General features: G+C 43.5%; 2 protein-coding genes across 2 annotated transcripts; both read left to right on the top strand.

Annotated features, from left to right (window-relative positions):
• The first annotated feature begins 817 nt into the window (after nucleotides 1-817).
• LOC124663688 (F-box/kelch-repeat protein OR23-like) lies at nucleotides 818-7605 on the top strand. Its single transcript, XM_047201363.1, has 2 exons — nucleotides 818-1809; nucleotides 7069-7605. Exons 1-2 carry the CDS (start codon nucleotides 818-820, stop codon nucleotides 7355-7357), a joined length of 1281 nt encoding a protein of 426 aa, XP_047057319.1. The 3' UTR covers nucleotides 7358-7605.
• A 676-nt stretch (nucleotides 7606-8281) lies between these two features.
• On the top strand, nucleotides 8282-10755 carry LOC124659514 (ubiquitin-like). Its single transcript, XM_047197381.1, has 4 exons — nucleotides 8282-8440; nucleotides 9022-9232; nucleotides 9982-10048; nucleotides 10464-10755. Exons 1-4 carry the CDS (start codon nucleotides 8338-8340, stop codon nucleotides 10515-10517), a joined length of 435 nt encoding a protein of 144 aa, XP_047053337.1. The 5' UTR covers nucleotides 8282-8337; the 3' UTR covers nucleotides 10518-10755.
• The last annotated feature ends 265 nt before the right edge of the window (nucleotides 10756-11020 follow it).

The raw sequence follows: 11020 nt of genomic DNA, 5'->3' as shown, positions 1-11020 counted from the left end.
TGAAGATATATTTGGATTTATTTCCTCAAGAAGAAATTGGGCGTTTCCAGGTTGTGGATTTTCTTCGGAAAGTTTGTGAGAGTTTGAAGGTCACCTTAAGGCCTACCACTAGTTATTGATCTCCTACTTCATGGAGGAGGCTCAAGGAGAAGTAGGCGATCTTTCGTAGCGTTCGGGGGTCCTTTGTGGTTACCCGCACCTCTCCAACGACGATTAGCCTCCTTGAAGGAAGTGGACACCAGTATACATCTGTCTCCGCTTGCTCCGGTTATTTTTATCTAAGTTTTTTTTACTTACGCATTTACATTTGTGATAGCTTTTGTGTTTGTTGCATCATATAGCTTGTTTCACTTCGTTGTTAGACTCGCCTTTGTTATTCACACAATATAAAACATGTGAAAAGAAAAGTAAAAAAATGCGCTATTCATTTTTTAGATTATCGTTCTATCCTTTCAACCTCTCGTATGTTATCCGGCGTTTTCGTCGAACGATGTTTAGAGGCGTCAACTCAAGATACTGTAAAATGCCATTGAGTCTCACATAAAAATAGATGATAAGTACTACCTCTGTCTATAGACGTCTGAGATTTATTTAAATCTGAATGTATCTAGACGCTATTTGGTGACTAGATACATTCACATTAGATAAACTTATTAGTAATTAATAGAGGGAGGGAGTATGTTTTTCTAGATTTGTGAACAGGTCCCTGTAAAGTGACGAGGGGCATGGTCCATTTCTCCCCCCATCATTTTTGTGCGGTTTAATTTCTCTCTTCCCCGGTGATGACCCTGTGAGTTTTGACGAGGCATTCGCCGGAATGGCCTCGTCGTCCTCCTCCCCCGGCGGCCGCCCCGCCAGATCCCTTGCGCCGCGGCCGCGGCCGGGGGCGGTGGCGTCTCTAATCCCGGGTCTCCCGGACGACGTGGCGGCCGTCATACTTTGCCTGCTCACGTTCCCCGACCAATCCCGCCTCCGCGCCACCTCACGCGCGTGGCGGCTCCTCCTCTCCGCCCCGACGCTTCTCCTGCTCCGCCGCCGCCTCCGTCTCCCTTCCCGCCACCTCCTATGCCTCTTCCCCGACGACCCAACGCTCGCCTCTCCCATCCTGCTCGACCCCACCGCCCCCACCGCCTGGCGGCCTCTCCCGCCGATCCCTTGCTCGCCGCACCTATACTCCCTCGCCAATTTCGCTGCGCTCGCCGTCGGGAGCCACCTCTACGTTCTCGGAGGCTCTCACTTCGACGCCCGGAGTTATCCCCTCGGTTACCCTTCAGCCTCCGCCGCCGCCTACCGACTCAACCTCGCTCTCTCCCCCCACCGCTGGGAGCGCCTCCCCAATATGCACGTCCCCCGCGGGAGCTTTGCCTGCGCACCCGCGCCTGCCGGCGGGATCATCGTCGCCGGGGGTGGGTCCAGACACCCCACGCTCCCCTCCTACGGCAGCCGCATAAACAACACGGAGTGGTACGACGCCGCCACCAATACATGGCACATCGTCACGCCGATGCTCCGGGAGAGGGCCGGCTGCGTCGGATTCGTGGCGCGCGGGGGAGGAGATGGAGATGGGAGGGAGGATGAGCTCTGGGTCATGGGCGGCTACGACGGGTATACCACAGTGGGTGGAGTGGTGCCCAACGACCTCTACTGCCGGGATGCTGTGGCGCTCGGACTGTGGAGCGGGAGGTGGAGGGAGATTGGAGATATGTGGGTGGAAGGTGAGAGAATTCGTCTCGGGCCCATGGCCACCATTTCTGCCGATGATGGAAGGGTTACACAGGTGTTCATGCTCGACGGACACAATATCTTCAGGTCACGCAATTTATCTCGGATTTGCTTGAATTCTAAGTATACACGTTCCAGTTTTAGTATCTTGCTTCACTTTAAAGTTTAACTTATGTTATTGTTTGTTAGTAGCAGTTAATCCAGTTGTATTGTATTCCCTCTGTCCGAAATTAATTAACTCAGTTTTGTCTAGACACACATGTAGGAGTATCTAAACACTAAAACGTGTCTAGATACATACGTATCTGAACAAAGTTGAGTCAATTAATTTGGGACAGAGGGAGTAGCATTTTTTTTATGCATCAGTCCATGCCTACCACCTGGGCTATGCCACAGTTCTCATTTTATGTGGGGATTAACCTACAGCCAACGCCGAGCTGGTTAAGTCTAGTCTATGTAGTCATACCAAGTTAGGATTGGTACCTGATTAGTATTTGATCTGTTTTAAAGAGTCTTCAGAAAAGAGTGAGTCCGTATTAGGGCCCTGTGTCGCCTGCCTCCTTCTCGTGGTCGGCCTAGTCCGAGTTGGCCGTGGGCGCAAAGGACGTATCCTGGACAACATGATGGACTGTGTTAGATCATGGCATTGTCTTGAGGTTCTCACACTGCTTCTACTTTGGTCATTCTCTGGGGTAAAAATCTATGAGCTGGCTTTGACGGTTCAGTCAACAGCCGTAGAGGTGTCGTTTTGGAGTGTCGGACCCTCACCACTTCATTGGTGATGAAGAACCTGTTGATTGTGGAATGTGCATCACCATGAAGCTAAGAGGTGACTGGTAAAGTTTCTTGAAGGCGACGTCTGGGGACGTTGCTCTTATTTAATTCTCTGTTTTTAAGTGTCGTGCTAGCTGTGTGTATTTTTGATGTTTTTCACCGTGTTTTTTCAGAGGTGTTTATGTTTTTGTATGAACCTGATGCTTTAATAAAATAGCGCTTTTCGAAAGAAACGGTTATTTTTGTATTCCATTAGGGTGTTTGTAAAGCCATCCTATATAAGAGGAGGCAGTCAAGTTGGTTTTAGATGGGCAATAAATGAAGTTAAATCTTCCCTGTCTCTGTACTCTATCTTCTACCTGTTATCTTCCTGGTCCAGTCCGCAGGCTCCTCCTGGCCTAGCTACACCCTCAGATTAAGGAACCATAACCTATTACGAAGGAATATATTATCTAAAACTGGAACTTGCTTGAACCATCGGTAACTAATTTTATTCTGTAATCTACAAGTTCCCATGCACTAGTGACTAGTGTGCTATCAATTTTTATGAAGATTTTACATTTTTTTTGTTCTCTTAAATTCGCAAAATCTAATTTGCCTCCCTTCCTTTGCGGACAGTGTTCCAGCCGTCATCCAGTTCATTCATTAGATGACCAAAATGGCAAACCCTGTGATCACCGGACTAAAAAAATGATTCAGATTATTGTACCTAGACGCGTTTGTTAACTAGATACACTGTATCTAGACAAAGTTGAGTCAATCAATATAAATCGAGGGAGTAAAAAAAAATGATTCAAATAATTTAGAACCTTGGCAAATGGTACCCTAACTTGCACACTAAGTTGGCATCAGATGATTGACATGTCTGCAAATAAGATAGCCTTGTCTGGAATACAATATGGTACAAATGCAAATTTCTATTATGAACTACCTAGTAGAATCTTGCTTTCACATCATATTTTTGATACATGGGTAGATTACTGCGATATTTCAACAACTTTTTGATCTAAAAATATTTCAACAACTTCCTTTAACGCAGTTTTTGTTTTTGGACCTTGCTGTGATGGTTGTCGATATTCCACCGTCCAATGAGGAAATGCAGTCTTGCTAATCGGCCTTGTCACACTGTGATGGCAATGAGAGGGATAGTCAGTGTAGATGAGAGAATCCAGGAAGACGATAAATATTATTGCTTGCCCAAAAATATTACAATCCAACTAGTCATATAGTGCTGCTATTTTGTCGCCCAAGTAATAGGCACGTCCTCATCATCATAATATGATAGACTCCCGAGCTCATAACCTCCCCCTGAACAATTCCTTCCCCGTCTCCCCCAGAGCATCCCTCAATACTTAGTCCGCTGTGTCCATCAAGATAAGTTGAAAGGCTGGAACAAATGAAATCACTCTCTTCCACAGATGATGTTCACCATTCTTCTATCTCTCTTTTTCTCGACTTTGTCACTATTCAAAAACTTGTTTGAAACTTACAGATGCCATGTGGGGCCTAGGGTACACACGATGGGCCTACAAAGGAAGTCACACACCAGCAGCATATGTGCCACTAGCAGAGGAAGAGTCATGATTCAGCCTTAAGTCGTGATGGGCTCAGTTTGTCCAGCCGAGCTAACGTACTAGGTCTGGCTATTCCCTAGGCTAGTCAGGATAATAGGAATACTAATAAGTAATCAGGGGTGATCTATATGAGTTGTATCAAATCGAGTCCCCTAGAGATAAAGGTGAGATGGGTAACTCAGTAAGGAATTAGAATAACAATTACTCCTTGAAGCCACAGTCTCTCTCACTTGACCTTGTTCCTAGGGCTGTCCGCTCTAGCTGCACCGTGCTGTGTTGCTCAAATAAATATTTCTTGCAGGCTTTGATCCTGGGAATCATGCATAACAGCAAAGGTAAGCGCATTAGTTTGCGTAACCAGATGCTGCACATAGCTCTGGATATATGAAAATAAATACCAACTGCTCTAATACAATAATGTTTTCTCAAGTAATAAATGATTCATATCATTTGCTAAAAGAAAATCTGAGTCAATTGGGACCTGGGAAGGTGTGAGAGGAAGTATCGGAGCATGAAATGTGGAGAATAGAGTTTGCTGCCAACGTTTATGTTTCCCAGTCAGCGATCAATTTTAAGTGAATATTTTTTTCCAAGGATCTTATGTGATATTGCAAGGAAGTATTTTACCGGAAATTAGTTCATTTTAAACCAAGTCAATCCGTTTTATGGAAAATTGAACCCAATGCAAGCAAATATTTATCTATAAGGAAAACGTAGAATACTGTGAGAATTGAGTTCCGTCATGTTTTGAACTTTCTTAGAGAATGTGCAATAGCTTTGCACATCTTTTTTGTTGAATCGAGAAGCAAGTTTAGATACAAAAGCCACAAGTGGCTAGAAAAAACTTGAGGGGGGAAGAGACAAATGATCCAATCCCCTGAAGAGACACAGAGAAACCTGGCAACATGCACACTCACTCCTAATCTCATGGTGGTTCTCCAAATCTGGGTTGGCACGATTGGTGCCACGGTTTACGTCAGCCTTAATCACTAGATTATTGCTCTCTTCCTGAAAACCATGTCTGCTACTCTCTTGCCAGAGGGGGCAAATCTGAACGACCATCAAGGAACTGTAAACCTTCAACCCATCTATGGCAACCTGCTTGCATCTTGTTTGGCACCAATCATCAGTTGTATCTGGCTGACTGAGGATGCCATCACTGTTACTTGGCCAGCGAAGAGTCGTGAGCCAGAGCTGAGCTGCCATGTGCATGGCATAAATAAGCGCTCTGCCAAAAGGATCCTGGGCACACAGCGGGCAAGTGGCATGGCTGGGTGCTGATGATTCATAAACGATCATGATGTTAGGAGCAAAACACAAATGCTTGTTGAGAAGAATTTCCAGGCTATGCATACTGAAACCTCACAGTATTTTTACGTGGAACATGACATAGGAGCTGCAGATTTCATCATAAACGACCAACACGACGTTAGAAGCAAAACACGAAACCTTGCCGAGAAGAATTTCCAGGCTATGCATACTGAAACCTCCCTGTATTTTTACTTAGAACATGACACATGAGCTGCAGATTTCATCATAAATGACCAACACATTAGGAGCAAACCACTAATGCTCGCTGAGAATAATATCCAGGCTATGCATTATGCCTGTACTCTTTATGTCAAGCTAGATGAAACAACTATGCCTTTTCCAGTTTTACTTTCCGGTTGCCTAGAAGATTCTGTTTCGCTCTTTCTGCCTATGCAAAGCAAAGGCTTTGATTAGAAGAACTAATCCACCTGTTTTCATTAACAAAGGGGCAATTTGATTACTGTGCATCCATTGCCGTTACTCCTTAATGTCCACGCGAGCAACTACCCACTACCCACGTATATGTTCTTATGGTTGCCGAATTAAGGTTGACAGTCCTAGCCTTGCCTCATAGACAAGAGCCACTTCCCTACCTTCCTGCAAACCCAAGTACACAACAGAGCTAACTTGTTCATGGGAAAATATGTTCTTGAATATATCAATATGCTTGCTTGTTTTGGTGGTAAGTAAAATTATTACATTGAGTGAAAAGCTCAGTAAGTTCGTAAACTGGACATTCCATAGGTTCAAATATTGTAGTTATTGCTGTCTTTTCAATTGTCCATATGTTGCGACGGATTTTCTTGGATAGAAGGGTGTAAAAGGTCATTTGTCACTGAATCTCCGCTGAGCTCACCTGGCAGTGTCATCTGGCTGGCATGCCCATGTATAGATCCCTCATTCTTTCTAACTACAAATTACTCACAACAACCTTCAGCTATTCACCGACATCATTAAAGCTCATGCATAGATCCCTCATTCCCTCTAAGTAGCTGGAAGATGTGGGGTTAAGTTCAATTGGGACTGATTTATTTTCATGGTTGAAAACATTTTTCTTCCCCTTCTATCATAAGGATCAAAATAGTATCATGTTAGCGGTAATGTTTTCTGGCAAATGACAACAGTTTAACTGTAGCAACTCATGATTGTTATTTCAGAAAATGCAACTCAAGCAGGGAGTCGAGGGGCCATTTTTTTTTTTTTTTGCAAAATGATGTTCTATTTGTTGCATTGATCTATGCAAATGTAATTTTGACATCAAAAGGCAGCAGACCATAACAATGTTTTATTGTCCGAAGGGAAATGCTGATGCGAAGGCTAACATTTACCTTATTTTTTTTTATCAGAATCATATAGCTAAGACTTGTTTGCTCCAGTACAGCGTTCTGTTACCTATTAATGCCCAGTGTTCAGTTTTAACTGAATATGCTTATCCATCTTGTTAGTAGCAAGCTGCAAATGCTAGACTAGCAATTAGCAATTCTACCTTTTTATGTAGAGCATGTGGAAGTGCCTTTATTATTCCGGTTGATTTCATACCATGCTATGTGATCTATGTTTTATCTGAAACTTATAAGCCATTTTATTTACTCAAAAGTTACATGTATGTTATGTATCTATGATATTACATTAAATAGGCATGTCAGCCAAGTCTTTGCTCAGGAGTTCTGAATGTTGTGTGGTGCAGGTATCACTTTGCTTCAAACAGGTGGTTGAAGGAGGCTACCTTGAGGAGAAAGATCCCGAACACTGAGTTGTGTGGTTTCGTATCATTGAACGGTGAACTGAACGTGATTAGATCTGCCAACGTTCCCATCAAAATTTCCCATCCACGCAGGCTGTTGAAAAAGGGGCGGGCTCTGGAGTTTCAGGTGTACAACCCTGTGTCAAGGAAATGGAGAGTGTTCATCACACAAGCTCCGGTCAGTGAATCATTTGATTGCAGATCTGCAGCTCTTTGTACAGTTGAGTTGTAGAACTGTTGGTGCTCACCATTTACTATACACTACTTCCCATTCCAAAATGTAAGCCTTTTTTAGAAAGCTTTCGGAATGGAGGCAAATAGAAGATTCCGATAACGGGCCAACAATTGATCAAATTTTAGATGTAAATGACGACAACTTCTAATGATGTCGGTGAATAGCTGAAGGCTGCTGTGAGTAATTTGCATTGTAACCTGTATATACGTTTGTGGAAATAATACTGAACGGCACATTACAAATCAGGCTATAGGATGTTGTATGCTGTCATCACCTCGTTGGTGAATTCTGCAATATCAACATTGTTTGAACCTCTTCATCATCTCTTCAGAAAAAAAAGGATTTTGCTTTCCTGATATTTGTGTGTTTGTATTCCTCGGTTGAGCCGATAGCCATGATCAACCTAAACCCTGTGCGTCACTTGTATTATCTACTCGCTCCATCCTCAAATAAGTGTATTTCTAGCACTTTGTCTAAGTCCAAAAATGAAACTTTGACCAACTTTATTGACAAGAGTAGCCCTTGCCTCTTACCAATCGTGGAATGATATTTCAGTCGAAAATTTCATGTTGAGTTGGAATCAGCATGGTAATTATGATGGGCTCAGTTCTCCTTCTTAGTGGTTACCAAACAGGCTGTCAGCGTGGGTGTTTATTTTCCTATGAAATCATGGGATAGGAAGGAACAGCATTTCATACTAGGAAAAATGGGTGGTGTGGATCTTAGCGGACACGTGTCCTTTGGGCCTGAAATGGGCTTAATCTAACGGAAACGCACAGCCCTTGCCTCTTACCAAGTCCCGATCTTAGCGGACACGTGTTAGGGTTCCTTGGGGTTTCGTAGCGCTTGCGTTACCTCACTCCTATAAAAGGGACTTGACGTCCGCGGCGCTGCTCACTGCTCAGCACCACACCACACCACCACCCGGCGGGAGCGAGCGAGGGACGCAGCGGGAGCGAGCAATCGAGGGAGGCAGGATGCAGATCTTCGTCAAGACGCTGACGGGGAAGACGATCACGCTCGAGGTCGAGAGCAGCGACACCATCGACAACGTCAAGGCCAAGATCCAGGACAAGGAAGGTACTATACTCCTCGTCTCCCACCACAACCTTCCTCTGTTTACTCAGCGCCCGATAATCTGCACTAGCGTGGCTGCGTCGCCTTGGTTCTTGCATCCGTGTGTGTCCTTGCTCGAAAGTGCAAACGCGAAATGCTTGCCTTTTTTTTGTTGGACTTGTTTGATTTTACATGCTAATATTGTCCAGGAGAGCTTGATCTGCCAAGTGTAGTTCCTCCATGTTCCGTGTTTGATCTATGGCAGATTTACCAGGGTGATATAGATCCTTAATTTTGTGTTGAGCAGCTTCGAATCGAAGCGTTAGTGTTTTTGATCCGACGGTTGGATACTCTTAGATTGGCTTGTTCGTCGTTGCGTCTTTCGTTACGAATTGATTTTCCCCTGGTTAGGCGACTGTCTAGGCATCCAACCTAGATCTAAACGGCAGATCCCCTGTTTCGTAGTAGATCATTTCGATTTCTGGTCTAATTTTCATCACAGCCTTAATCAAACCGAGGTGTTTATTTACCCAACTTCATGCTTGGTTTATGTACTGATGAACTAACTGGAAGTTTTGGGTTTGCTTTCTCTTGCCTAATCATAGGTATCCCTCCGGACCAGCAGCGTCTCATCTTCGCAGGGAAACAGCTGGAAGATGGCCACACACTGGCCGACTACAACATCCAGAAGGAGTCCACGCTTCACCTGGTGCTCCGCCTCCGTGGCGGCAGCAGAGGTGCCTACCCCAAGAATCTCGAGCCCAATCTCCGCATGCTCGCCCAGAAGTACAATGAGAACAAGATGGTCTGCCGCAAGTATGCAAGCATTTCTACCACTGTAGTACCTTTATGTCCTTGTTCCCATCTGTGAATGCTTGTGCATGCATTTGTTCTTAGATCACGATGCAGCCATAAATCGGCTCTTTTAATTAACTGCTGTCTGTTCGGCGGTGCATATTCTTACTTTCTTAGTGCGGTTCGTTACATGCCAGAAAGTAATGTGCTGATGTTTTCGGTAACTAATGACGTACCACTTGTAACTGTTAACACTGGAATTCAATTGTGACTGTAATGTATGCATGTCTCACATTTAATTTTTCATGTCCATTTTTTTGCATTAGACTTGTTTTCACTTTGTGCACTGCACTACTGGATTGCTTTGATTTTGTAGCAGGAACGGTGAAACTGTATAACTAGATGCATGGTTGTTAGGGTGTAATGACATTTTCGAATTAGATAAGCTAGATGAGAACATTCATGACATGCATGACAATCTACTGTTAAAGTCATTATGTTTGTAAACTGCCATTCACTTGATTTTTTTTTGCTCATATGTACTACTTGCATTTGACACAAATCAATTATTGTAGATTGTTTTTCATGGAACAATCAACTTAGATCGTTAGTCAACCTTGCCTATCACAAAAGCATCCCTTTTAACCTTCAAGCCCTGCATGTTCTTCTTTGTGTTGCTTGAGTAAATAATTCATTTACAAGAATTTCATGCTTGTAATGTATGCGCCGCTATATTGTAACTGTTTCATTATATACTTTATCTCTTGCAGGTGCTATGCTCGCCTTCCGCTCAGGTCTACCATCTGCCGCAAGAAGAAGTGTGGCCACACCAATGAGGTGAGCTATCATTGTCCATGTGCTAGGGCTTTGTTGCGTTAGGATTATCCTGCTTATTGCCCAATTAATCCTTAGCAGTGCTCACGTTCTTGGCCTTAGTCCTCCTAGCAGTTAACACCATCCATGTATTTTGCTTCATCAACTTATCTTTGTTATTTTCCTATGATGCATGTTCATCACATCTTCATAATTTGGTAAATTCCCTTTATAGCGTCATAATATTGTTCTGCATTGCCGACCCTGTTATCTGTTATAAAGAATATGCCTACTTTAGGTTTGCAATTGTGCAATATGCTGTATATACCGTAACAAACAGTTCCAGTGAATGGCAATTGTAAATATTCCAATTAATTACTGGCTGCTGATAACTGAACCCAGTAGTGCTGAATGTAATATTTGCTCTGTTCCTTTTCAGCTGAGGATGAAGAAAAGGTTTATGTCCAAGTTCGGGAAAGACCACCCCGTCTGAACACTGGGAAAGAGTCGTATCAGAGTTATGGCCAGAATTATGTTTTCTTTGCTTACCTAGATGTGATGTGCTGGGATTTGGACCTTAGTAGTTACTTTGTTGAACGCAAGCGGTTTATGCATACCAGTTTAGACATGGTTAAGAAATTGTGGTGGAAGGTCTGAACGGGATGTTATGCTTACCAGTTTAAACACTGTAATCTTCTTGTCGGAATGAATATTGCCTGTTCTGCTTGCTATCATGCGTGTTTCCCAACCTGTGGTGATTGGTGTTAATAGGATCGATGAATCACTAGGTCAGAGGATTCGAAGTTATTTGTTTTCAGTTCTTAGGCAGCAAGCAAAGCTATATATCATTCTCTCGTTTGTTCTGTTGGTATTATTATTAAGAAAGCTCAAAAAAAGTATTTGTGGACTCCTGGACATGCAAAACAAAATTTTCTGTTCTTCTGAAAGGAACTACTGTTTGAAAATTGTGCACGGTTTGTGTGGAGAAAGAACTTT

Source organism: Lolium rigidum, chromosome 6 (assembly GCF_022539505.1).
Source record: "Lolium rigidum isolate FL_2022 chromosome 6, APGP_CSIRO_Lrig_0.1, whole genome shotgun sequence".
NCBI classification, from domain to species: Eukaryota; Viridiplantae; Streptophyta; class Magnoliopsida; order Poales; family Poaceae; genus Lolium; species Lolium rigidum.
Note: the sequence above shows the minus strand (reverse complement) of the source record. Positions and strands in the feature narration are given on the sequence as shown.

What these genes read in the sequence shown, in the direction of transcription:
- LOC124663688 (XM_047201363.1), top strand. Translation starts at nt 818, where the DNA reads ATGGCCTCGTCGTCCTCCTCCCCCGGCGGCCGCCCCGCCAGATCCCTT. An exon ending in GACGGACACAATATCTTCAG is followed by an intron (nt 1,810 to 7,068) that starts GTCACGCAATTT and finishes TGTGTGGTGCAG; the next exon opens with GTATCACTTTGCTTCAAACA.
- LOC124659514 (XM_047197381.1), top strand. Translation starts at nt 8,338, where the DNA reads ATGCAGATCTTCGTCAAGACGCTGACGGGGAAGACGATCACGCTCGAG. An exon ending in CAAGATCCAGGACAAGGAAG is followed by an intron (nt 8,441 to 9,021) that starts GTACTATACTCC and finishes GCCTAATCATAG; the next exon opens with GTATCCCTCCGGACCAGCAG. An exon ending in AGTGTGGCCACACCAATGAG is followed by an intron (nt 10,049 to 10,463) that starts GTGAGCTATCAT and finishes GTTCCTTTTCAG; the next exon opens with CTGAGGATGAAGAAAAGGTT.